Consider the following 27,432-nt stretch of genomic DNA (forward strand, 5'->3'; position numbering starts at 1 on the left):
GTTTTGATTCTTGCTTTTATTAACATACGCCTTTTTTGTTGGCTTTCCACAATAAAAATTCCTCGTGTTCTGCCACTAACTTGTGCGCATCGCCCTCGTGTTTGCAAATACAAAGGGGTCTATAACATGTGGTTCGCAGACACTTAAAATAAAATACCTATCCAGGCGGTGTAAGATCTGGCAACGCCTGGGCAGAGGAACACGCTCAATGTGACACAACTGTTCCCGGCAGCAATTATACTGTTATCTTTCTTTTTCTGAAGAAAATCTCACCTTTACCAACGTCACAATGACTAAGGACACCGAGGTGGACATGAAGGACGTCGAGTTGAATGAGATGGACCAGGAGAAGCGGCCAATAACTGGCGGGGCAGGGAACGGAGATGCCGGTTCTCCCACCAGCACGGAGAAGAACGGCAGCATTAAAGTGAAAATCCCTGACGAGATTGAGACTAAATTTACCGGTCTATCCAAAGAGGAACTCCTCAGAGTTGCTGGAACACCTGCGTAAGAAACATGAAGACCTGGAATAGACTGTAGCTCAATAGAAAATATAGGTTAATGGGTGTTTTGCTATGCAACATTTAAGGTATAATATTGCAATACTAATAATCTCTCTCCTAAAGGTGGGTCCGTACGCGATGGGCCCTTCTGATTCTGTTCTGGCTGGGCTGGCTGGGGATGCTGGCTGGCGCTGTGGCCATCATTGTTCAAGCACCTCGCTGCAAAGACCTTCCTGCCATGAACTGGTGGAATTATGGACCTCTGTACCAAATTGGAGATGTGCAAGCTTTCAGCGAGTCCCAGAATCTGAAGGGTAAGAGTCACTGAAAGGGGTGACGTTGAATAACCGATTTGTGGTGAAACCCACTAGGCCACAGACAGCTTATATTAAGTAGTACTTTGAGTATATTGAACCACAGACTGGGTGGGATTACTGAGTGAAGTTCTGGGGACACTGAAATTGGGTCCGTTCGCAGTGTTGACAGGGAGTAGCAGTTCATGTGACTAGACATGATATTTTAAAATACATATGCTTTAGCACTTCCAAGTGTGTGCCATAGGAGTATTGAAGTCAGATTTATTGCAAATGAACAAGTTTCCCACTTCCGTGACTCCACTCTGGGGGATATGGTTCTACTGAACCAGCAGAATCCAGTTTCTTCCCCTGTTCCTTCGCTACACCCTCAATGACTGGTTTGGCAGGTTTCTTGTTCGAGGGTATTAGTCACGCTCTCCCTAATTCAGTAGCATGTTAATTATACATGAATAGACACTTAGTAAGCCGTTTTCTAATGTGTAACAGGTGTGGAGGAGAAGCTTGACAGTCTGAGCCAGCTGAAGGTGAAGGGACTTGTTGTTGGGCCCATCCATGTTGCCCCCGCAGACGACCCTGTCAGCCTGAACTTTGAGGAGATCTCATCTGATGCTGGCAATCTGGAACAGTTCAAAGGCCTCATTATAGCTGCGCACAAGAAGAGTGAGTATAGTGGCTACATTTATACCGCCATATAATTTGTTGCCCGCTGAAACTGATGATTTGGTTGGTCAGTTGAATTTCAGATGGACTAATTCTCTCACTCCTCCCTCTCTGACAGGCATCCATGTGATCCTGGATCTGACTCCCAACTATCTGGGAAGCGGACCATGGTTCTCTAACGTCAGTGTCACCAACGTTGCTGAGAGACTCAAGGTAAGCGTTCGGAGCATCTCGGTGAACTCATTAAATCCACTCACTCAGTCCCAACAATGTATTTGAGTGTATCTATCTAATAATATGTGAACCATCTCTTTCCAGTCTGCCCTGGTGTTCTGGCTGAACCAAGGTGTGGATGGGATCCAGCTATCTGGTGTAGAGCGCGTGGCCAGCGTGGTTCCGTCTCTTTGGGCTGACATTCGAGCCATTGTTCAGAATGGGACTGCGGAAGGAAAGAGAAGGTAAGTACATGTCCACGATTATGTACATCACTCAACTGGGCCTCTGAGTAGATTGTTATGCATGTGAGCCCCCTGGTGGTTTAGTGAAGGTATTGTTTAGGAACTTGGGCCCTCTGGTGGCGTAAACTGCACTGACTGCTGCCGAGTTGAAAGCTGATACTGGATCTTAATTGTATTACAATGGGTACATTGTGTGACTTGTGTAGATAACATTCATTGAGTAAAGGAATGCATTTTTTTTGTTTTCTTGCTCAGGATTCTGATTGGAGTGACTGCGAAGACCTCTGCTGTTGACATCTCTGAACTGCTGAACTCCACTGGGGTGGACCTACTCCTATCCGGGGCCCTCCGGTCTAAGAGCATGACCGCTACGGATCGTGCTCAGACTGTCCAACAACTGCTTTCCACCCACAACCAGACCCAGCTAGCCTGGAACATTGGGGACAGGAAGGAGGGTCACCTGGCCACACTGGTGGGCCCAGACATGGTCAACTTCAACCAGATGCTCTTGCTCACGCTGCCCGGAACGCCAGTGTTCAACTATGGGGATGAGATTGCCCTGGCTGATGAGGTGAGCGGGGGGTTTCCGTAACTAATGTATCACAAACCAAATAACAGCTTTAGCCTTGGAGAAATGAGTCCCGCTTTTTAAAAGGATATCTTGTCTTGATTTTTTATTGGTGTTAATTGTTCTATAGCAGTTTACAAAGTCCCCTAAGATGCTGTGGGATTCCCTGGAGGATGAGGAGACAAATGGAACTGCCACGGTATGTGGGATGCTAATGCATACACATTCTGTTTGTGAAAATACTTATACACTAATGCACATTACATTCCTTTGGATAAAAAAAAAACAACTGTTGGTAATGCAAGGAAATTAATGTTTAATTCTTACCACCCACAGAAGGAGAAAGAACAGAGGCTCGCCTGCCGTTCCTTCTTCAAGACACTGAGTGACCTGCGTGGGAAAGAGCGTTCCCTGCAGCATGGGGACTACATTCCCCTTTTCAATTCCACCTCTGCCCTGGCCTACCTCCGCCAGTGGGACCAGAGTGGACGCTACATCGCTGCCTTCAATTGGGGCAGTGACGTGGTGACCCTTCAGCTGGCCCACCCTGACCGGCCTGCTCAGGCTGTGGTCCAGGTGAGCACAGACGGGGTCAACCTGGCCCCTGACAGTGCTGTGGGGCTCTCTGCACTGGAGTTGGGCCCGGGACAGGCTGTCCTGCTACAGTTCCCCTACGTAGCCTAGAGAGGGGGGAGATCCCAGCACCATCTGTACGTGGGCATTGATGTTAAAGTAGTTGTCTCTCTGTGGTGAACATTTTTAAAATCACTCATGATTTTTTTTTTTAGGGCATTCTGTTACTTTTTTATTTCTGAAAAATAGTTACTGTCACACTGGTACTGGTCAAATGGTCAGAATTTTAGCTTAGAAAATAGTAACTGCTGTGAATTATGTATTCTACAATATGGTGTTGGTCTGACATACAAACTCAAATGTCCTCACCAGTCAAGCCTCAACAACAATCGGTCTATCTTGCTATTACTGAATATACATTCCAGATTGAATTGAGCATTTTAAACTGTTGTATTTTATTGGCCATTTTTTAAAGTTTATTTTGGGGGCAGCTTGGTTCGTCCCTTATTGAAATGTTGTAATTGTGTTCAAAAGTAATGCCCCGCTCTCCTTTCTCACATTTCAAGAATTATCTGATCGCTTTTGCAGCTGAGGGAAGTGTAAAACACATCAAATGTGGAGGATCTGAAACGCTTTCCTCATAATAAATTGGCATGATAAACAGGGAAATAAATACAACTGAATAAAACCTTTACGAATCTGTTTTATTTAGGCTAACAATGTTGTGTGAAAATTAGACCTTAAAGCTAACCCTCGATCCATTCTACAAAATTCAGACTTTCATCCAGGACCAGGTGCACTTGAACATCTCTAGGCATCTTTATTTATAGATACGCATGGGGAGAGCTCTGCCTCACGTGACTATTTTAACACTTATTGAGCATTTATATGGCAACCTTTGTACACTTTCAGTGTAATGGTTCTAAATTTAGCTGATTGACACAATGTGCACAAGGTCACAAAATCCTACACTACACTAGTGATGTATGGTTGCTTTTCTTAGTTTATGAACCACTTCACCTCTTGTATCACAAACCCTCATTCAGAGTTTCTAAAACACTAGCAAACTACCCCTTACTATAAATGTGGGTTCACAATGGCCTCCGAGAGACTATCCTGGATTTAAATGTTTTTATATGTACAGTATCAGTCAAGTTTGGACACATCTAGTCATTCCAGGGTTTTCCTTTATTTTCATTATTTTCTACCTTGTAGAATAATAGTGAAGACATAATGGTATCATGTGGTAACCAAAGTGTTAAATAAAAAAAGATCTGAGATTCTTCAAACTAGTCACCCTTTGCCTTGACAGCTTTGCACACTCTGCATTCTCTCAACCAGCTACACGAGGTAGTTGCATGGAATGCATTTTAATTAACGGGTGTGCTTTGTTAAGTTAATTTGTGGAATTTCTTTAATGCGTTTGAGACAATCGGTTGTGTTGTGACAAGGTAGGGGTTGTATACAGACGATAGCCTTATTTGGCAAAAGAACATGTCCATATTATGGCAAGAACAGCTCAAATAAGCAAAGAGAAACGACAGTCCATTACTTTAAGACATGAAGTTCAGTCAAACCGGGAAAATGTCAGGGACTTTGAAAGTTCCTTCAAGTGCAGTCGCAAAAACCAAGCGCTATGATGAAACTTGCTCTCATGAGGACCGCCACAGGAAAGGAAGACCCAGTATTACCTCTGCTGCAGAGGATAAGTTCATTAGTTACCAGTCTCAGAAATTGCAGCCCAAATAAATGCTTCACAGAGTTCAAGTAACAGACACATCTCAACATCAACTGTTCAGAGGAGACTGTGTGAATCAGGCCTTCATGGTTGAATTGCTGCAAAGAGAACTACTAGGACACCAATAAGAAGAGACTTGCTTGGGCCAAGAAACACGAGCAATGGACATTAGAATGGTGGAAATAAGTCCTTTGGTCTGATGAGTCCAAATTTAAAATGTTTGATTCCAACCACCGTGTCTTTGAGACACAGAGTAGGTGAACGGATGATCTCCGCATGTGTGGTTCCCACTGTAAAGCATGGAGGGGGAGGTGTTATGGTGTTGGGGTGCTTTGCTGGTGACAATGATTTATTTAGAATTAAAGGCACACTTAATCAGCATGACTACCACAGCATTTTGCAGCGATACGACATCCCATCTGGTTTGCGCTTAGTGGGATTATCATTTGTTTTTCAACAGGACAATGACCCACAACACACCTCCAGGGTTTGTAAGGGCTATTTGACTAAGAAGAAGAGTGATGGAGTGCTGCATCAGATGACCTGACCTCCACAATCACCCGACCTCAACCCAATTGAGATGGTTGGGGATGAGTTGGACCGCAGAGTGAAGGAAAAGCACCAACAAATGCCCAGCATATGTGGGAACTCCTTCAAGACTGTTGGAAAAGCATTCCAGATGAAGCTGGTTGAGAGAATACCAAGATTGTGCAAAGCTGTCATCAAGGCAAAAGGTGGCTACTTTGAATAATTTCAAATATAAACAATATTTTGATTTGTTTAACACTTTTTTGGTTACTACATGATTCCATGTGTTATTTCATAGTTTTGATGTCTTCACTATTATTCTACAATGTAGAAAATAGTCAAAATAAAGAAAAACCCTTTAGGTGTTTCCAAACTTTTGACTGCTACTGTATATATATATTCTTTTGAAGGAATGTATTATATAAGCACAACACAGATCTCATAATGGTTGTAGTTGTCATGTATGGATGAGTGATGGAAATGGGGGGTGTTTAAGGGAGAATGCTTCAGAGCCTCTGTGATGACTGATGGGGATGAAAACCGAGAGCCTCGTCACTGACACCAGATCTGCTGCACACAATTTCGGCAGAGCGATGGGGACACCTTGACACTGACAGCAACAATGAGATCTTAAAAAGGGGATTATATTTCTGAGAAGGTGTCTTCGTGTCTTCTTTTTCTGCCTGTCTGATTTTCTGTGTCAGGTAGTCCTGAGGGTGCTAACTGTCAACATTCCTTCCAGGAAATCCAAAGGGGTTTCTAGCTCTGCATTTGTCTACCTCAAACTCTTCGTTTTTTCTTAATTGGGGTCAAATTAGCTCTAAATTAAGCTGGTATCGTGTGTTAATGAGTTGGACTTCAAAACCTACAAGAACAGCACGATCTTAGAATTTCTCAAATTGTTCTCTCGACATGCAATACAGGTATTCCATCTCTAAACAGGGCCCTTCTACTATAGAACAAATAATGGGCATACTGTTTGCAACATTGTTCACTTCAAAATGTGCAATTATTTGAATTCACCCAGTCCAGATGATTGCTCTGAAGAAACATTGGAACTCTGTGCAAACTACAGTCAGGTTGCGCTAAAAATAGGTTTCCAAATAGCCATGTTTGGCTTACTATGCAATATGACTAGGCTATACAGAATCGTATATGCTTCTTGAACATTATGCTGCTGATCCTAATTTGTAAATTTAGCCAAGTGTTTCTGTGGTTTTAAGATAGGAACAGCCTCTCCACTCCCTGCGAGAACTCCCTGACGCATTGCAGGTGGCTGAAACCCAATCTAGTCCCGTTTACTGGGTCAGCTGATGTGCGCCATTGCTCAGTGCGGCCCGTATAAAGTCGCTGGGTTTCTCATTCAAACATAGACATGAGCAAGTTTATGTTTCCAAAGAAAAGGGAAACAGAGATTTAGCATTATTGTGTAGTTAAAGTTTTAAAATACGAACATTGACCACGATTGGATCATTTAAACCGCCACGACTAGAAGGATAGTCCAGGTTACAGATAAATCACATTTCTGCCGCTCTGTTTTTTTTTTATTCTATTCGGCGCACGGACACCATAGTGACAGCCGAGTTGCTAGGGAGTGCAGTGTCCGGCTTGAAATCTAAACTAACGCGGAGTGATACTTACCTTGAAGCGGCAAAGAGCGCAAGGCGCGGATGACTGTGTGGAAAATTTGATTATCATATCTCCAACGCGAAATTGTTAGCAATATCAAATCAACATAGCAACATGGTAAGTTCTATTTCTGTAAATGTCCGATTAAATTAATATGTTGGATTCATAGAATTGGCTTATATGCATATGTAGCCATATCTCTAGACTAGCTAACGTTAGCTCGCAATGAGTGTTGGCTAGCTAGTTAGCTAGCACGGCAGACTTGTTGGTTACACACATGATGGCTAACGAGACATCTTCGACATCTTCGTCAATCACTCATTTAGCTAACGTTAACTAGTTTACGTCAGTTGTGTCCGACATAGGCAGCCAGTTAGCTAGCCGAGGAAACAAGCTGGTTAGCTAACCTTAATAGTCAGCTATGGCTGTTTGTCAACACTACACTTTGTTTTGTCACTGTCGTCTTTGCTCGACATTTACCTTCGATAGTAAGCTAAATATCGAATTACATGTAGTTAGTCACTAACTACCTAGTTTTGTGTAGCTAACTAGCCCAGGCCTATCCTTAAGATATTGCGCTAGCAGGACGAGGTGGCATGGCATATGCCGTTTATGGCTAGTAGTGTCTAGCTACAGTAGTTGGTGCCTTCAAAGTCAGTGTTGTGACTTTAGACCGCTAACTAACATTTACTTGTATGGTGTGGCTAATTTCAGACCGGATATCCCCAGAATCAATGTGTTGCTTTCTACCTAAGGCACTGTGCTGTCGCCTGGTCTAATATTGCACCAAATATGGACCATGGCGGTCTAATTTGACAAAACATAACGTGCTAACAAACCAGTGATACAATAATACAACTTAACCCTCCTGTTGTGTTCGTTTCATGTAAATTAATTGTGTGTTCCCGGTCCAAAATGACTGCCCCACTATAGCTGATTTATAAATACATATATTATCACCTAATGTTGTTAGATCTTTTTATCAACTTAAGGTATTGTGAACATTTACAAGTTTTGAACTTCTATTTGCTATTTATGACCTGTAGGCCTCATTTGACCTGAGCTCATACAACTTGTTTTTGAGAAAAACAATGATTATGTATTGTTTTGACTATAACAAATACTCAGATGAAACATTGTGCTATTTATCAGACTACTTTGTCAGTTTAACAAGGACTTTCTTCCTCACCAGTGTCGTGAGCAAGGCCTCAAAAGTTTATATACCAGAGCTGTGAGAAAAGTACTATATATTATTGAAAAAATGTTGCGATTTGTTTTTGAGAATGCCAACCGGTGTGGTTCCTGTGGGGGAAATACTCTATTGGGTTAATTAAGGTTCCCATGGGGGTTGCCATGGAAGCCTAGAAGGGGAGTGAGTTGTGTGTGTGCTCAAACACACATGCATGTAGGAGTTTGGGAGAGGAAGTGTCTGTCTGATGAATGAGAATGTGCCCAAACTCAATTTTATACACTAATTGTAGTCTCACCCATTCATTTCTAATGACTGGTCATTTTTGACAGGGAGCACCACAGCTGTTCAAAAGTTAAATAAAACATCCAAGATGTAATGATAATCATAAATGTGTTTTGTGTCTTCAGATGCCCTGTGTGGACAAAGTCATGGAACCTTAAGACAATCCGATTAAATTAACTACATTTTTCAGAGTTAACTTGTAAAGTGGTAGTTAGATTATTTTTGTATCCTATGACAAAATATGGGAATAAACTCTTGGGTTAGAATGTTTTGGGTGGCATTTGAAAGAAATTAGAAGATTCTTCAAGTGCAAGAAAGGGGGAATCAAATCAAGTGGTGTCATTCACAATGTGTTACTTTCAGGCAGATCAACTGACAGAGGAACAAATCGCTGGTAAGATGGCCATTTTTGCTCAAACATGACCACGGTCTTTTAAATGTTTAAGTCAATATTACACTGTTTTATTGTCACATATGTTAGATGGGTGTAGTGAAATGTTGTATTTTGGAAATGTAGACTGGAGAGTAACAATCTACATTTTCCATCCAGAGTTCAAAGAGGCGTTCTCGCTGTTTGATAAGGATGGAGATGGCACCATCACCACCAAAGAGCTGGGCACCGTGATGCGCTCACTGGGACAGAACCCCACAGAGGCAGAGCTGCAGGACATGATCAATGAGGTGGATGCTGATGGTGAGACACACTAACACAAATGCTCTCCATTTCTCTCCCACCAAATGAACACACAGGCTATACACACAATGGAGCGTTTTTTGTTAACGTTCTGATGCAATATCTGATGATTGGGATGAAAGGCCTACATTGTAAGGATCATTGTTTTCCTCCTGTGAGAATTTTGCTTTGTGATCCACAGGAAATGGAACCATTGACTTCCCCGAGTTCCTGACCATGATGGCGAGGAAGATGAAGGACACCGACAGTGAGGAGGAGATCAGAGAAGCTTTCAGAGTCTTTGACAAGGTCAGCCAAACCGGGGAATGTCAGATTTGAGACTGTTCAAATGTCTTACACTGGCCAGTCATAGCACTTAAAATATTAACCAATGCGTCCCATCAATCCCATTGGATGTCTCAAACCTCTCTGGAGTTGACCAAATTCATGATTATTTGACATTCAATATTAAGGAAATACTCAGTAATACGATCTGCATGTTAGTTAACACTAAACTAAAACTGTCTCTATTGTGTTGCAGGATGGTAACGGCTATATCAGTGCTGCAGAGCTGCGTCATGTTATGACAAACCTCGGTGAGAAACTGACAGACGAGGAGGTGGACGAGATGATCCGGGAGGCTGATATCGATGGAGATGGACAGGTCAACTACGAAGGTCGGTTTCCGCATCTTCTCTATCTAGTCTCAAACTTGTGTTAGCCAGAAAATTGCGAATCAGACAGTTGGCCATACACAAGGCATGAATTGTACAAAATGAATGCTGTCAAACCAGATTTAATCTATTCAAGAACATGCATTTTAACTTGCCTTGTTTTGTTGTCATAGCAATATTTCTGAACAGGTTGTTTCAGGTTTTATTTCTTCAGTTGGACAATGTTCTTCACACCTTTGTTATGTCAAAATGGAAGAGTGGCTGAGTCATTTGTTACAGTAAAAAGGACAATTATTTTAACCATATCCCCTTTGATCATACAGTGGGGCAAAAAAGTATTTAGTCAGCCACCAATTGTGCAAGTTCTCCCACTTAAAAAATGAGGTATGTAATGTTCATCATAGGTACACTTCAACTATGACAGAGAAAAAAATCCAGGAAATCACATTGTAGGATTTTTAATGAATTTATTTGCAAATTATGGTGGAAAATAAGTATTTTTAACAAAAAAAAAAATTAACAAAAGTTTCTCAATACTTTGTTATATACCTTTTGTTGGCAATGACAGAGGTCAAACGTTTTCTGTCTTCACAAAGTTTTCACACACTGTTGCTGGTATTTTGGCCCATTCCTCCATGCAGATCTCCTCTAGAGCAGTGATGTTTTGGGGCTGTTGCTGGGCAACACGGACTTTCAACTCCCTCCAAAGATTTTCTATGAGGTTGAGATCTGGAGACTGGCTAGGCCACTCCAGGACCTTGAAATGCTTCTTACGAAGCCACTCCTTCGTTGCCCGGGCGGTGTGTTTGGGATCATTGTCATGCTGAAAGACCCAGCCACGTTTCATCTTCAATGCCCTTGCTGATGGAAGGAGGTTTTCACTCAAAATCTCACGATACATGGCCCCATTCATTCTTTCCTTTACACGGATCAGTCGTCCTGGTCCCTTTGCAGAAAAACAGGACATGTGTCCCCTGCTTAAGCCGGTACGTCTGGCACTGCAGGATTTGAGTCCCTGGCGGCATAGTGTGTTACTGATGGTAGGCTTTGTTACTTTGGTCCCAGCTCTCTGCAGGTCATTCACTAGGTCCCCCCGTGTGGTTCTGGGATTTTTGCTCACCGTACTTGTGATCATTTTGACCCCACGGGGTGAGATCTTGCGTGGAGCCCCAGACCGAGGGAGATTATCAGTGGTCTTGTATGTCTTCCATTTCCTAATAATTGCTCCCACAGTTGATTTCTTCAAACCAAGCTGCTTACCTATTGCAGATCTACAATTTTGTTTCTGGTGTCCTTTGACAGCTCTTTGGTCTTGGCCATAGTGGAGTTTGGAGTGTGACTGTTTGAGGTTGTGGACAGGTGTCTTTTTATACTGATAACAAGTTCAAACCGGTGCCATTAATACAGGTAACGAGTGGAGGACAGAGGAGCCTCTTAAAGAAGTTGTTACAGGTCTGTGATAGCCAGAAACCTTGCTTGTTTTGTAGGTGACCAAATACTTATTTTCCACCATAAATTCAAGTGGGAGAACTTGCACAATTGGTGGCTGACTAAATACTTTTTTGCCCCACTGTATGTGTTGATCATCCTTCTGTTAGATAGGCTTTGCTCTGCCATTTCCTAGTATCAGTTTTCTGTAATTGATAACGGTTGATTTATTTTTAAGGCAACAATTGACAAATGTCAGTGCCCATGATATTGCCGTAATCAAATGTAAATGTGGAAAAGTGGCTCTGTGTGCAGACAGGGTGAACTGTTGGGACATCCTATGTTCATGAAATGTTTTAACCTTGAAAAGCATAATGAATGATACGCAGCTGGGTGCGGAAATACATTTGATCGTCACATCAAGAGATCCAAGTGTCTTACTCAGTCATGCTCTCCACCATCATTAGAGGTGTGGATAATTGAGCTGAATAACAGCACACAGCTCTGTTTTAAAAACATGGCGTTATACCACAATTCTGTGATACAAATATACAGCCCCTGAGATGGCTCCCAAATGTTTTTTTTGTTTTTTTGGTAACTTTACTGTCTCCATATGGTCAGGCCCAATCCCAGAATTCCACACATTTGGCCAAACCCAGCTGTTTGTGTTCTTGTGTCGATCACTTGTCAGCTTAGACATGTAGTATCCTACAGAATGGACAACCAATTGTAATATTTCCAATCTTATCTTTCAGAATTTGTGCAAATGATGACTGCAAAATAAAATGTGAAACCCAAAGGACCCCTTCACCAAACAAGACCAAACAGTGGGCAGCACTCTGTCAACACTCAACAAGCATTCACAACCATCCTCTTTGTTTTGCTTTGCTTTTGGTTGTTTTTCCTCCCGTCCATTTTTCTTGATACAGGCTCACCTGTTTAAGCTGTTTTCTTTGATTATTCCTCTTACACTGCTTTTTAAATGTTATGGTTTTCACCCATTTTTTTGTTGCATATACAGGTAAATCTACATATACTAATGGTATCTGAACAAGTGAACGTGATTTTTAAGCTAAAATGTATATGGAAAGAGAAGTGCATGCTTTATTTCTTTGTCACTGTTTTTGTGCTTCTCTGCTTGCATCCCTTTTATTATATGGCCTATTCTCCTGCAACTTAAGGTTGTAGATATTTATCTTTTAGAAGTGCGCAGAATAACCAGGATGGCAGTTGACAGGATTTTAACAAAACAAACCCTAATGTATTTCCATGCACATGTTTGGTGTATGTGTGTTTAACAATATTATGTTTCTTTGAAATTGTGACATTATGTAAATGTATATTTTAACATATGACCTGACTTAAATGCATGCTTACAAACTCATGATTAGTTGGCTGCAAATATGACTGTTTGGGTGTAGTAAACATAGTTGTACAAAGACCCCACTGTGCTGTATGTGTTTTGTCCAGGCATTATAAAATTGATTCAATGGTTCTTTAACATGTTTCTTTTACTAGAGCAGGTTTTTTTGTTTAGCACCACCAGTCTTGTTTGAAATGACAAACTATGCCGTTTTTATTAATCAATTAATTTGATATGTACTTTTTACTTATGGGTAAAGATTTAAGGCATAACTGTTTCAACAAGTACGGAGTGGGTCAAAAGTGACCATGGACTTGAACCCTGCTCTCAATGTCATGTACTATTAGGATATTCATTCCCCAAGCAAATGCCTGTTTAAGAAAAGACATTTCCCCCACCTGTCCTGTTTTTCAATGTCACTTGTGGAAGGGTGAATCCAAGTTTTTTGAGAGTCTGCTGGTTGTGGTTTTGTACCGAACTTGTGTGTATGTGATTGAAGTCACTGTCTGTCTTGGAGCTGCACTATGCGTCCGACCACAACATATTCAGCTCTACCACCTTTCATGTTTGCATCCATTTTCAGTTTCCCCCCCATACTTTTTTACTGTCATGAATGTTATTTTCTTTCTGTTCATGATCTTTGTTTCATTTTTGAATGCTTTGCCAGTTTAGCTGTCATGTTCTCTTTCCCCTGCCCTTTAAATTTATAAGTTGTTTTGGGAGAATGAGATTATGCATTCCATTGCTGAACTCATGTCAGTTTTTCTTGCTAATTAAACTCTTTGACCAGTGTTTCTATACAAAGACTCCAGTCTTTCATTATCCTCATATTGTGCAATGAAAGCAAGTATTTGACAATGCTATCAAGAATATGATCAGGCAGTATTTTTACCTTTTGTCGCTGTATTCTTTCAAGTTGTAACAACAATGTTTGTTTAATTACACATTTGTAGAACTTATTGTCCATGGTTACTGTACAATAAAGGGGACAATCCAACTGTCTTCCACATTTTAACCCATCTGAATCAGAGGTGCGGGTGTATCTTGTGTTATGGTCTGTACCTAGTTGAACTCTGTGTGGTTGCTGAATATCAGAAGTTGACAATGAAGACCAAACACTAGATTGCTGATGCTATGTATTGGACAATGAGAGGCTTTAAAGCCACCGGTCAGCCATATTGGCACGTAAACCTAAACTTAAGACTTACATTTAAACTTCAAATAGGGTAGGGGTGTCAAGGATCCCAGATATCAGATACTCCCTAAAATAAGCAGTCCTCCATAGATTGGTTTGTTTAGCAACAAAACCGACGTGCGCAATTATGGGGCAAAACAGCCCGGGTTGGCTTAGACTTGACAACATGTAAACTATTGTATCAATGTTTATCGTACACATACAGTTGAAGTCAGTTTGCATACACTTAGGTTGGAGTCATTAAAATGTGTTTTTCAACCACTCCACATGTCTAACAAACTATAGTTTTGGCAAGTTGGTTAGGACATCTACTTTGTGCATGACAAGTAATTTTTCCAACAATTGTTTAGTCAGATTATTTCACTTATAATTCACTGTATCACAACTCCAGTGGGTCAGAAGTGTAGATACACTAAATTGACAGTGCCTTTAAACAGCTCGGAAAATTCCAGAAAATGTCATGGCGTTAGAAGCTACTGAGAGGCTAATTGCCATAATTTGAGTCAATTGGAAGTGTACCTGTGGATGTATTTCAAGGCCTACCTTCAAATTCAGTGCCTCATTACTTGACATCATGTGAAAATCAAAAAAAATCAGCCAAGACATCAGGAAAAAAAATTGTAGACCACAAGTCTGGTTCATCCTTGGGAGCATTTTCCAAACGCCTGAAGGTACCACGTTCATCTGTAATGATGTTCACCAAATACTAATTGAGTGTACGTATACTTCTGACCCACTGGGAATGTGATGAAAGAAATAAAAGCTGAAATAAATCACTAACATTTCACATTCTTAAAATAAAGTGGTGATCCTAATTGACCTAAAACAGGGAATTTTTACTAGGATTCAATGTCAGGAATTGTGAAAAACTGAGTTTAAATGTATTTGGCTATGGTGTATGTACACTTCCGACTTCAACTGTTAATACATTGTCACAGTGAACGCTTGTCTCATACATTGTTACAGTTGATGGTTAGCAAGCTAGTGAATTTGAGCCATATTAGCATAGACATGATGTTCAAAACAAGACGGTATCAAGAACAAGATAAAACTATCTGAAATGAGCCTCGTACGATTCCCCACACGGCAGCTTCTTGTCATTGTTGCTAGCTAACTGACCATTCAGAAAAAATAATGCACGCCATCCGGCCACATTGATGTGCAGGCATAATTTGTCAGCCAACCACTCCTAGGAATTATTGGAATTCTACAGTTTTTCAATTAAATGTTTCAAGGAGAAAATGTTATATATTTTTGTATTTTTGTTGGACAGTAACAAAACTTAAAATTATACTTCAAGGAAAATGTTTACATTCTATTTTGTATGTTTAACTCACACAATGTAAAAGTATGTATTAAGGTGTCCGTCTTTAATAGAACAAATGTAGACATTAATAACTGCATTTCTTTAGCAATGGTGGGGGAATGCCAAGATGGATCTGCGGTGGCATTAAAACAGCACCCCTTGTCAGTCATCTAGTGTATATATGTAACCGATGTGAAATGGCTAGCTAGTTAGCGGTGGTGCGCGCTAATAGCGTTTCAATCGTGTGACGTCACTCGCTCTGAGACCTGAAGTAGTAGTTCCCCTTGCTCTGCAAGGGCCATGGCTTTTATGGCACGATGGGTAACGATGCTTCGTGGGTATGCTTCGTGGGTAAAAACCCAGCAGCGTTGTAGTTCTTGACACAAACCGGTGCGCTTGGCACCTACTACCACATCCAGTTCAAATGCACTTAAATATTTTGTCTTGCCCATTCACCGTCTGAATGGCAAACATACACAATCCATGCCTCAATTGCCTCAAGGCTTAAAAATCTTTCTTTAACCTGTATCCTCCCCTTCATCTACACTGTTTGAAGTGGATTAAACAAGTGACATCAATAAGGGATCATAGCCTTCACCTGGTCAGTCTGTCATGGAAAGAGCAGGTGTCCTTAATGTTTTGTACACTCAGTGTATAAATCTTCGCTGTGCACATTGATTGATGTTGGGTATGGCGAAAAGCACACAGTAAATTCCAAACATTAACCAGAAGCATATACTACAAAGCAGAATCAATAAGTTAGCCAGCTAACTTAATATATTGTGCAAAAACGTTTTATTTTTTTAGAAAGATGAGTTGAATGGGCATGGTCTAATTGACTCAACAACCAGAAACAAAGTTTAGGCAAAGACAGTCAGTGGTGGAAAAAGTATCACATTTTCATACTTGAGTAAAAGTAAAGATACCTTAATAGAAAATGACTAAAGTAAAAGTCACCCAATAAAATACTACTTGAGTAAAGGTATTTGGTTTTAAACTTACTTAAGTATCAAAAGTAAAAGTATAAATAATTTAAAATTCCTTATTTTAAGCAAACCAGATGGCACCATTTTCTTGTTTTTTACATTTAGGGGTAGCCAGGGGCTATTCTCCAACACTTGGACATCATTAACAAACGAAGCATGTGTGTTTAGTGAGTCTGCCAGATCAGAGGCAGTAGGGATAACCAGGGACGTTCAATTGATAAGTGCGTGAATTGGATCATTTGGTCCTGCTAAGCATTCAAAACGTATCAAGTACTTTTGGGTGTCAGGGAAAATGTATTGAGTAAAACGTACATTATTTTCATTAGTAATGTAGTTAAGTAAAAGTAAAAGTTGTGGACATTTTAAATAGTAAAGCAAAGTACAGATACCGAAAAAACGACTTAAGTAGTACTTTAAAGTATTTTTACCTAAGTACTTTACACCCCTGAAGACTACAGTATGAAGATAGGCAGTGTTTGCCTTGGACTGAAATAGGTGCCGGTGTTGTGCCGAAAATCTCCCCCCTGCCAGAATCCCCCCTTTGTGTTCTTCATTGCTGCGACTTGCTTGCTAGTTGAGATTTCTGCTCTTCATTCCGTTTTCAGTTTAGCCTACATTTCACTGATCTTAGTAGCAGAAATAATTTTTGTCTGAGTTTTCGGATTGGCTATTTGTTTCAAGTGTATGTGTCGGTTCTATCTTGTATGGCGCCCTGGGCGAACCCCCCCTTCAGCGTCCGCGCCCGCCCCCGTGCCGCTCCCTGCAAGATGCCGCCCTAGGCGGCTGCCCATGTCGCCCGTACCTAAATCCGCTACTGATTTTGTATTAGTAGATAAATAAATCAATTTGGCAAAATTCATCTCTCACATGTCTTATTCGACGAATATTTAGTCTTTGCGTGTCAAAAAAAAGATACACGTCAAATAAGCTTGTTGCGTTCATATTTTCTTACATAGTTGTTACACATTGATTACACTAATCACTAGTATTTCATATGTCACAACATTCATCGATACGTATGCTATGATGCTGGTGAAGTTGTCTCACGCACCCACAGTGCTGTTCATTAAAAAAAAGCTAGCTAGCTCACGGATGCAAACAATGTTCTTCCCCCAAAAGATAGCAAAACGACAATTTGTTTCAGTAGTAGCTAACTATATAGCTAGGTGTCATCATCTAAAATAACCCCCTTTTATAAAACAGCTCTCATTTGATTAATGGTTGTCGGACCCATATATGTGAAACTAGCCACAGTAGTGGACGTTGCAGTTAGCCTTCAAAATAAAGGTATGTCATTGACAGTGATGCAAATTACACTCTGGTACTCCGGATTGAATTTACGAACCTCGCCCTAAATCAAACACTGTGACGATAGGGGATTTTTATTGGAGAAGCAGTTTTATCCTATCACACTTGTAGGCGATGTTGGCTAGTTTAACTCACGTCATTGGGTCTAACGATTCTCGCGCCACACGGCGCATGTGCACGCCGTCAGGCACTCCTTCGATATAAAGTTGTTTTTGACGAAAATGAAAACGTGTCAGTTTGTCACTTTCACGAGGTTTGAGTAATAACATGGCCGACTACTTAAGACACGGCCTCGGATCTAGGTTGTGCCTTTAGATTTAGAGAAAATGAACAAATATGGAAGAACATTTCACTCTTATTGACTTCTCAAACCCAGGACTGGTCTGTTTCGCAAGCGTTCCCGGATGTCTCGCGATGTTGCGTCTATGGGTTTAGAAACTCTGGGGTTTATCTTCCGAATCAATAGCTATTTCTAGTTGTTTTATCAAAGTTAGCTGGCTAACTCATTGATAGTATACACCAAAATACATGGATATATAGATCAGGCCCACTGGATTCTCTATGGCCCCGGGTACGAGCGTATTAATAGGCGTAATCAAGATAACCAATAGCAAGGGGTGGGTGGGCGAGTAGTCTGAGTGAATCAGACGTCTCAGGTAAATAGACAGCTAGCTTGTCTTTCAAACCCCAGACTTTTTTCTGTCATCAACCGTGACTGCAAGCTAGGGTGCACAGAAAACAAACACGATCGGAGGGGGACTGTCATCTCACAGTACCCAGCTAGCTAATTACGTTGATTGAAGAAGAAAGTTATCTGCCAGCAACAGTCAATAGCGACACCCGACACTCCTGCTAACGTCAGATAGACACAGATAGTTAGCTGGGAGACTTTCAAGCCTATTCAAGCGTGCTAACGTTAGGTTTGAAGCGGTAAGGTAAGTTTGCATTAACGTTACAAGTCTTAGATAATATTTTTTTTTTGAGGGGGGTTGTCACCCTTGCTTATCCCGAGGTAGTTGGTCAATATCCATCAAATCATATTACTGCAATGTCTTTGCGTGCAGGTACAGAGCAGTTAGCTATCAAACAGTTGTTTAGCTAGCTATGCCAGCTAGCTGATTTGGAGAGTTGGTTAGTGAGGTGGCTGCATCAGGAGTAAAAATGGGTATTGCAGCTGCATCTCTCCAAAATGATGGTGACATTTCAACATTTAGAATTCTCTACCACCTTTAAACGTTTGGACTCAAGCAAATAGTTACATCGATTCTCTATGTTCTGACTCTGACATAATACGTCGAACATGAGAACACTGAGATTGATTTGTTTGCTCTTTCTATCAGTGAAGAACCTTGACTTTGTTGCACTAGGTAAAGTTGCTGGAAGATTCCGTCCCTACAGTTGTGCTTGATTACAATAAGCTGCACTGGGGTCGGACAGCAATGACAGTGTAGCGTAAGACACCATGAAGCACTTGAAAGATATGGCTTGAAAAAACATACCTTAATTCAGGGATGAGAAATTAGTTGTACTCCGAATTGTCCCATTATCCCAACTGTTACACTGGGAAGATTGAACAGAAAGACTGAAATGGCACTAAATAATAAAGTGAATGACATGTCCACCTAATGCCGGACAGGACTGATTAATGACTGCTTGGTGGCTGGCAAGCTTGGTGGTAGGTAGGTTGATGTCATGGTACAGTGGACTGCACCCACTGTGATTAGTGACACATTAAAGCCATCCAAGTACCAAAATACATCTTCTTGGAGGATACAAGGTACTCCTTGAAATGAAGTAACATAGTAGTAATCTCTTGGAAATGAGAGCATAAAAGATATGGCCTATCTTAAATAAAATCACTTTAGGGCCCTCAGCAAAGCTCACCTCCGGCACCTTGATCTGAACTACTCCCCGTATGGGTGCAGGTACAGGGCACCTGCTTACTGCAAAAACAGGACTCAGACTGGTCTTCATACTGTACTGTAGGACTGGGCGATATGACAATATGTTGTGTGACGATAGAAAAACGTCTATCGTTTCATATTGTGCTCGTTTATTTCTTTGTGTCGCAAATCACACTCTTTATGGCAATATTTTTTTGTCAATTGGACAACGCTTTGCATTCTTTCACATGTACCGTGTGGAAGGAAATCTGCAACACAAACAACCATGGAAGAGAGTGATCGTGGCACGGAGACACTGAGCTCGTACCTAAAACAGGGGCAACTTCGGTTGCATGGACGTGGTTTGGATAGGAAAAGTCTGACACGGACCAGAAAACTCTCCCGCAAAATATGCCGCAGGCCGGACCCGACAACCGGCTCAAACAACACTAACCTTTTTTACCACCTACGCAAGAATCATGTGAAACAGTATGGAGAGAGTCTACGGATGATATCCAAAAAAGTACAGTTGAGTGCTCAAAACAAACCCCCCCCCCCAAACTCAGACGTTGCAAGAGGCTTTTGCCTGCGGCACACCATTTATGGCAAAGAATCACGAAGATGGAAGGAGATAACAGCTGCCGTTACAACTTACATCTGCAAAGACATGGCCCAAATTTACACGGTCGAGAAAGGAGGGTTTCAAGTTGGCACTAACATTCGACCCAAGGTACCAAATGCAAACTGATGTGTGACACGTATTAATGCCAAAATAACATGCAAAACGGCCAAGCCCCCAAATAAATAAATATATATATATATATATATATATATATATATATATATAGCTAAAAAAAATGTAGGCCTATATTTTGTTTGCAACTATAGTTGAAAGTGTTTTCTATTTACATTTGTAGATTTTATACATTCATATTTTATATTTTGTTACATGCTTAATTGAAAATGTGCACAGGTTCTACATAAATAAATAATCAAATATGAGAAAATACCTTTATTTGTTGAGTGTAATTCAAAATGTAATGTAAAGGCCTATTTCTTATGTGGTATTTTATATAAACTTTCTATTCATTGAATTTACAGAAAATGTGCTATATCGTGATCAGGATATGAAATGGCCTATATCGGTATATGAGATTTTGGCCATATCGCCCAGCCCTACTGTACTGTATAGCAATGTTAGGAATGTCACTGTGAATTAATTTACTGTTGTACAGTTTAAGTCGAAGTTTACGAACACCTCAGTCAAATACATTTAAACTCAGTTTTTCACAATTCCTGACATTTAATCTGAGTAAAAATTCCCTGTTTTAGGTCAGTTAGGATCACCACTTTATTTTAGGAATGTGAAATGTCAGAATAATAGTAGAGAGAATAATTTATTTCAGCTTTTATTTCTTTCATTACATTCCCAGTGGGTCAGAAGTTTACATACACTCAATTAGTGTTTGGTAGTATTGCCTTTTAAATTGTTTAACTTGGGTCAAATGTTTCAGGTAGCCTTCCACAAGCTTCCCACAATAAGTTGGGGGAATTTTGGCCCATTCCTCCTGACAGAGCGGAGTCAGGTTTGTAGGCCTCTTTGCTCATACACGCTTTTTCAGTTCTGACCACAAATTTTCTATAGGATTGAGGTCAGGGCTTTGTGATGGCCACTCCAGTACCTTGACTTTGTTGTCCTTAAGCCATTCTGCCACAACTTTGGAAGTATGCTTGGGGTTATTGTCCATTTGGAAGACCCATTTGCAACCAAACTTTAACTTCCTGAGTGATGTCTTGAGATGTTGCTCAATATATCCACATAATTGTCCTCCCTCATGATGCCATCTATTTTGTTTAGTGCACCAGTCCTTCCTGCAGCAAAGCATCCCCAAAACATGATGCTGCCACCCCAATGCTTCACAGTTGGGATGGTGTTCTTCAGCTTGCAAGCATCCCCCTTTTTCCTCCAAACATAACAATGGTCATTATGGCCAAACGGTTCTATTTTTTGTTTCATCAGACCAGAGGACATTTCTCCAAAAAGTACAATCTTTCTCCCCATGTGCAGTTGCATACCGTGGTCTGGCTTTTTTTCTGGCGGTTGTGGAGCAGTGGCTTCTTCCTTGCTTAGCGGCCTTTCAGGTTATGTCGATATAGGCCTTGTTTTACTGTGGATATAGATACTTTTGTACCTGTTTCCTCCAGCATCTTCACAAGGTCATTTGCTGCTGTTCTGGGATTGATTTGCATTTTTCACATCAATGTACGTTCATCTCTAGGAGACAGAATGCGTCTTCTTCCTGAGCGGTATGACGGCTGCGTTGTCCCATGGTGTTTATACTTGCGTACTATTGTTTGTACAGATGAACGTGGTACCTTCAAGCGTTTGGAAATTGCTCCCAAGGATGAACCAGACTTGTGGAGGTCTACAATTTTCCCATGATGTCAAGGAAAGAGGCACTGAGTTTGAAAGTAGGCCTTGAAATACATCCACAGGTACTCCAATTGACTCAAATTATGTCAATTAGCCTATCAGAAGCTTCAACAGCCATTACATCATTGTCTGGAATTTTCCAAGCTGTTTAAAGACACAGTCAACTTAGTGTATGCAAACTTCTGACCCACTGGAATTGTGATACAGTGAAATAATCTGTCTGTAAACAATTGTTGGAAAAATTACTTGTCATGCACAAAGATGTCCTAACCGACTGGCCAAAACTATAGTTTGTTAACAAGATTTGTGGAGTGGTTGAAAAACAAACAAGTTTTAATGACTCCAACCTAAGTGTATGTAAACTTCTGACTTCAACTGTGTGTGTATATATTTTTTTTTGACAACTGCAAACTTCAAGGATTTGGTTTTATGGAAGTCTGTGACATCATCGGCCTCCCCCTTGCTTGAAGAACAATAGAGAACAAAATAGGAAAAGCCCAATCCCTTTTATTCTATATCATTACATACCTGGACCACCTATTGAGATGGTCCTTTTGTGAAATTAATTGGGTGTTTAAATTAGGTGAAAAGGAGATTGGAGTGCCACTTCAACAAGGCATTCTGCCTTATCAAATCAAAGTTTATTTGTCACGTGCGCCGAATACAACACTACAATACTTTAAAGTTTAATGCTTTCTTACAGGCTCTAACCAATAGTGCGGAGGAAAAAACTGTGTCGGTAAGTGAAGAAATAAAACAACAGTAAAAAGACATTTGAAAAATGAGTAGCAAGGCTATATTCAGACACCTGTTAGTCAGGCTTATTGAGGTAGTATGTACATGTAGGTATGGTTAAAGTGACTGCATGTATGATGAACAGAGTAGCAGTAGCGTAAAAAGAGGGGTTGGTGGGTGGTGGGACCCAATGCAGATAGCCTGGTTAGCCAATGTGCGGGAGCACTGGTTGGTCGGGACAATTGAGGTAGTATGTACATGAACGTATAGTTAAAGTGACTATGCATATAAGATAAACAGAGAGTAGCAGCAGCGTAAAAGAGGGGTTGGGTTGGGGGGAGGCACACAATGCAAATAGTCCGGGTAACCATTTGGTCTTATGGCTTGGGGGTAAAAACTGTTGAAGCCTTTTTGTCCTAGACTTGGCACTCCGGTACCACTTGCCATGCGGTAGTACAGAGAACAGTCTATGACTGGGGTGGCTGAGGTCTTTGACCATTTTTAGGGCCTTCCTCTGACACCGCCTGGTGTAGAGGTCCTGGATGGCAGGCAGCTTTGCTCCAGTGATGTACTGGGCCGTACGCACTACCCTCTGAAGTGCCTTGCGGTCGGAGGCCAAGCAATTGCCGTACCAGGCAGTGATGCAACCGGTCAGGATGCTCTTGATGTTGCAGCTGTAGAACCTTCTGCCTTATCCCAAGGGTTCTCAGCCATAAGCACCACTTACCGTTGGGACCATGTGAACTACAATCCCAACGCACTGTTTTAACGCTTATGAACTTCAATCATCGCTTGCGATTACGGTTTTCGAAAGTTCCATATGTTATCTTTCATATCAGCGGAGAAAATCTTTCAAATAAAAAGGATACTCTCCTTGTAGTAGATTTGCACAGACCCATACGGCTGTGTGCTTCCAGCCGACAAACTACACTTCCGCTACACTTCCTCCCCAGTTACGCTTACACACAGGTCTTCGAGCACACTAGGTGGCTAATTTGCACGGGTGGTCACTTCTGTTTTCGATAAACAAGCACTAACATGGCGGTAAGGCCGTGTGGGATCCTCATTTTATTATTTCTTGCTGAAATGAAGAAGAAAAAACGTTCCTTATGTTAACAATATTGTACTGCAATCGATGTGTTAATGTTCAGACAGTGTCGGTGCTCTTAACAACTCCCCTGGCCAGAAAATGAATAGACGCTAAAGGTAGTGTCTATTACTAAGCAAGGCCGTCACTAGCTTCTATACCCAGAAAGTCTTAAACCCCACCCATTTCTACATTTTCTCTTCTTAAAATGTGATTTGAACCTTTAGGCACAAGTTTAGCAGTGTGGTTAACTTTACATTAAGACCAAAAACACCATTTTTGTAGTCATTTTTGACTTTGTGGCTGTGGAATCTGACTTTGTGGATATTAGAAGCCAGTAGAAGACTCCTGTTGATTCGTTCTCATATAGGCCTAGCAGTGTTCTTCGATCACTATCCTTGGATCCAATAGTGTCCAGTGCCTGGTTTCCCGATAGCCCTGGGTCTTAGGGTTATGAGTGTTTTTTTTAAACGATGCATCTTTCCTACAATTTGAAGCATCTTTTTAAAACCTTGCTTGTTTGTATCAATTGCAAAGACATTGGTAACTTTATTTGTAGTCAACTTTGTTGTGAGGTTATCGGCAGTCACCGAGACAATCTCATGGTTTATCCATGTTTAGTGTAGATGTTCCGTATATAAAGTGACATGGGAGGGCAAAAAAGCAACTAATGACGCACTTAGCTGTTCTACGAGTGGTCTGAGGCAGGCATAAGATTACTTGTGTTTTTTAAATTCTACGTTAATAAACTATGGTTTTGGGAAACGGCGCAGATTTAAAGATGCTCTTACGAAGGTTCTAACGGTGAACCTAGCCTTAAGTTTCTTTAGGGAAACTGGGCCCTGGCCAGTCCAAAGTGCAGACCAGACCCTTGGCGTGGGTCTGCAGGACCTATCTAAAGAACACTGCCGTAGTAGCCTATATTGTGCATTAGTAACCCAACCATCTATCGTGAGAATTTCTAATGGTTTCTACTTTTTTTCACCTCTTACTAACCAACTGTTGTCCCTACATTTTCAGTCTGCAAATTTGCTACATTCATGGTTACAAAAGGCATTTAGGCCTAGGTTCAAGTTACCCTTGCCAGGCTTACAGCGATACTGAGTACATGGCTGGGAAAGAGATGCTGGGTTCAAATATGGGAATCTTTACATAGCCTGTATTTGTTTCACCCTGCAGTGTATTTGCATGTACTGTCTTAAAGGAAATGATCAGCAGGAATCAGACTTAATCAGATGTTTTTCTCATTTTAGGTTGTACCATTAATTGAGGCCTATTCATATAGCTGGATCTATACAATATCTATTCACGTTTATACCATTTCAAACCACAAAGTGATCTGTCTAGTAGATGGTATCTTAATTGAACGGGAATAATTGGTCACATACACATGGTTAGCAGATGTGAGTGTGGCGGAATGCTTCTAGTTCCGACAGTGCAGTAATATCTAACAAGTAATCTAACAAATTCCCCAACAACTACCTAATATACACAAATCTAAAGGGGTGAATGAGAATATGTACATATACAGTGGGGCAAAAAAGTATTTAGTCAGCCACCAATTGTGCAAGTTCTCCCACTTAAAGTAGAGGCCTGTAATTTTCCTCATAGGTACACTTCAACTATGACTGAAAAAATGAGTTGGCATGAATTGTACAAAATGAATGCTGTCAAACCAGATTTAATCTATTCAAGAACATGCATTTTAACTTGCCTTGTTTTGTTGTCATAGCAATATTTCTGAACAGGTTGTTTCAGGTATTATTTCTTCAGTTGGACAACGTTCTTCACACCTTTGCTATGTCAAAATGGAAGAGTGGCTGAGTCATTTGTTACAGTAAAAAGGACAATTATTTTAACCATCATATCCCCTTTGATCATACAGTGGGGCAAAAAAGTATTTAGTCAGCCACCAATTGTGCAAGTTCTCCCACTTAAAAAGATGAAGCCTGTCATTTTCATCATAGATACACTTCAACTATGACAGACAAAATGAGGAGAAAAAATCCAGAAAATCACATTGTAGGATTTTTAATGAATTTATTTGCAAATGATGGTGGAAAATAAGTATTTGGTCAATAACAAAAGTTTCTCAATACTTTGTTATATACCTTTTGTTGGTAATGACAGAGGTCAAACGTTTTCTGTAAGCCTTCACAACACACTGTTGCTGGTATTTTGGCCCATTCCTCCATGCAGATCTCCTCTAGAGCAGTGATGTTTTGGGGCTGTTGCTGGGCAACACGGACTTTCAACTCCCTCCAAAGATTTTCTATGGGGTTGAGATCTGGAGACTGGCTAGGCCACTCCAGGACCTTGAAATGCTTCTTACGAAGCCACTCCTTCGTTGCCCGGGCGGTGTGTTTGGGATCATTGTCATGCTGAAAGACCCAGCCACTTTTCATCTTCAGTAGGTATGGTGTTCTTTGGATGCAACTCAAAATCTCACGATACATGGCCCCATTCATTCTTTCCTTTACACGGATCAGTCGTCCTGGTCCCTTTGCAGAAAAACAGCCCCAAAGCATGATGTTTTCACCCCCATGCTTCACAGTAGGTATGGTGTTCTTTGGATGCAACTCAGCCTTCTTTGTCCTCCAAACACGACGAGATGAGTTTTTACCAAAAAGTTATATTTTGGTTTCATCTGACCATATGACATTGTCCCAATCTTCTTCTGGGTCATCCAAATGCTCTCTAGCAAACTTCAGACGGGCCTGGACATGTACTGGCTTAAGCAGGGGGACACGTCTGGCACTGCAGGATTTGAGTCCCTGGCGGCGTAGTGTGTTACTGATGGTAGGCTTTGTTACTTTGGTCCCAGCTCTCTGCAGGTCATTCACTAGGTCCCCCCGTGTGGTTCTGTGATTTTTGCTCACCACCTTGTGATCATTTTGACCCCACGGGGTGAGATCTTGCGTGGAGCCCCAGAACGAGAATTACAGGCCTCTCATCTTTTTAAGTGGGAGAACTTGCACAATTGGTGGCTGACTAAATACTTTTTTGCCCCACTGTAAATATATGGATGAGTGATAGCCGGGACAGACAAGGTGCAGTAGATGTGATATGAGTAATGTAAGATATGTAAACATTATTAAGGTGGCATTGTTTAAAGTGACTAGTGATCCATTTATTAAAGTGTCCAGTGATTGGGTCTCAATGTGGGCAGCAGCCTTTCTGAACTGGTGATTGCTGTTTAGCAGTCTGATGACCTTAAGATAGCTGTTTCTCGGTCCCAGCTTTGATGCACCTGTGGTGACCTCGCTTTCTGGATGTGGCGGCAGGTAGCCTAGTGGTTAGAACGTTGGACTAGTAACCAAAAGATTGTAAGATGAAATCCCCGAGCTGACAAGGTAAAAATCTGTCGTTCTGCCCCTGAACAAGGCAGTTAACCAACTGTTCCTAGGCCGTCATTGAAAATAATAATTTGTTTTTAACTGACTTGCCTCGTTAAATAAATGTACAAAATAAATAGCGGGGTGAACAGGCAGTGGCTCGGGTGGTCACCCCACTATCATCCAGAAGGCGAGGTCAGCACAGGTGCATCAAAGCTGGGACCGAGAGATTGAGAAACGGCTTCAGCTACCTTGTCAAATGTCGACTTCCCGCAGCACTCTTCTCAGTAAGTCAGAGGTCATTCTTATCTGTTTAATGGTTGTCTACAACATCAACTCCTTGCACTACAATTGTCATTTTATATAACTCACCAAGTTTCCACAAGAAAAAAAGTTGTCGAACGAAGGTGTTGAGTGATTGTCAAGAGCATGTCGTATCTGGAGTAATCTGTGCCAGATGAGTTGATAAAGTTTGAGGCTTTGTGTTACTTCAATAGCGCTTCCATACCTGTATGTTTATACCTGCATGGGGGGGGGGGGGGGGGGGTGTTTAGCCAACAACCTTGTCTTGTTACTA

General features: G+C 41.1%; 3 protein-coding genes across 6 annotated transcripts in view; all 3 read left to right on the plus strand.

The window, feature by feature from the left end:
• Nucleotides 1–263: 263 nt before the first annotated feature.
• LOC110533969 (amino acid transporter heavy chain SLC3A2) lies at nt 264–3,767 on the plus strand. 2 transcript variants are annotated; one of them, XM_021618564.3, is made up of 8 exons: nt 264–507; nt 627–817; nt 1,307–1,480; nt 1,599–1,693; nt 1,799–1,938; nt 2,194–2,509; nt 2,637–2,705; nt 2,843–3,767. In XM_021618564.3, the coding sequence occupies exons 1-8, from the start codon at nt 290–292 to the stop codon at nt 3,188–3,190; spliced, it is 1,551 nt and encodes a 516-aa protein (XP_021474239.1). In that variant the 5' UTR covers nt 264–289; the 3' UTR covers nt 3,191–3,767. The 2 variants fall into 2 exon arrangements, with proteins under 2 accessions (XP_021474239.1, XP_021474240.1); XM_021618565.3 differs by having other exon boundaries at nt 2,640–2,705.
• A 3,222-nt stretch (nt 3,768–6,989) lies between these two features.
• LOC110533970 (calmodulin-1) lies at nt 6,990–13,390 on the plus strand. The gene is made up of 6 exons (XM_021618566.3): nt 6,990–7,091; nt 8,812–8,842; nt 8,999–9,142; nt 9,324–9,430; nt 9,663–9,798; nt 11,979–13,390. Exons 1-6 carry the CDS (start codon nt 7,089–7,091, stop codon nt 12,005–12,007), a joined length of 450 nt encoding a protein of 149 aa, XP_021474241.1. The 5' UTR covers nt 6,990–7,088; the 3' UTR covers nt 12,008–13,390.
• A 4,153-nt stretch (nt 13,391–17,543) lies between these two features.
• The window catches only part of LOC110533971 (pyruvate carboxylase, mitochondrial), a 96,580-nt gene continuing 86,691 nt past the window's right edge, over nt 17,544–27,432 (plus strand). Inside the window, exons 1-2 of one of the 3 annotated variants that reach the window (XM_036990382.2) lie at nt 17,611–18,316; nt 22,402–22,437. The gene's annotated coding sequence lies outside the window, so the exon portion shown is untranslated. Of the gene's footprint in view, nt 18,317–22,401; nt 22,438–27,432 lie in introns of all 3 variants that reach the window. The other 2 variants (XM_036990381.2, XM_036990383.2) reach the window with 2 other exon arrangements.

Source organism: Oncorhynchus mykiss, chromosome 10 (genome assembly GCF_057628025.1).
Source record: "Oncorhynchus mykiss isolate SJ-2025 chromosome 10, ASM5762802v1, whole genome shotgun sequence".
Taxonomy (NCBI): domain Eukaryota; kingdom Metazoa; phylum Chordata; class Actinopteri; order Salmoniformes; family Salmonidae; genus Oncorhynchus; species Oncorhynchus mykiss.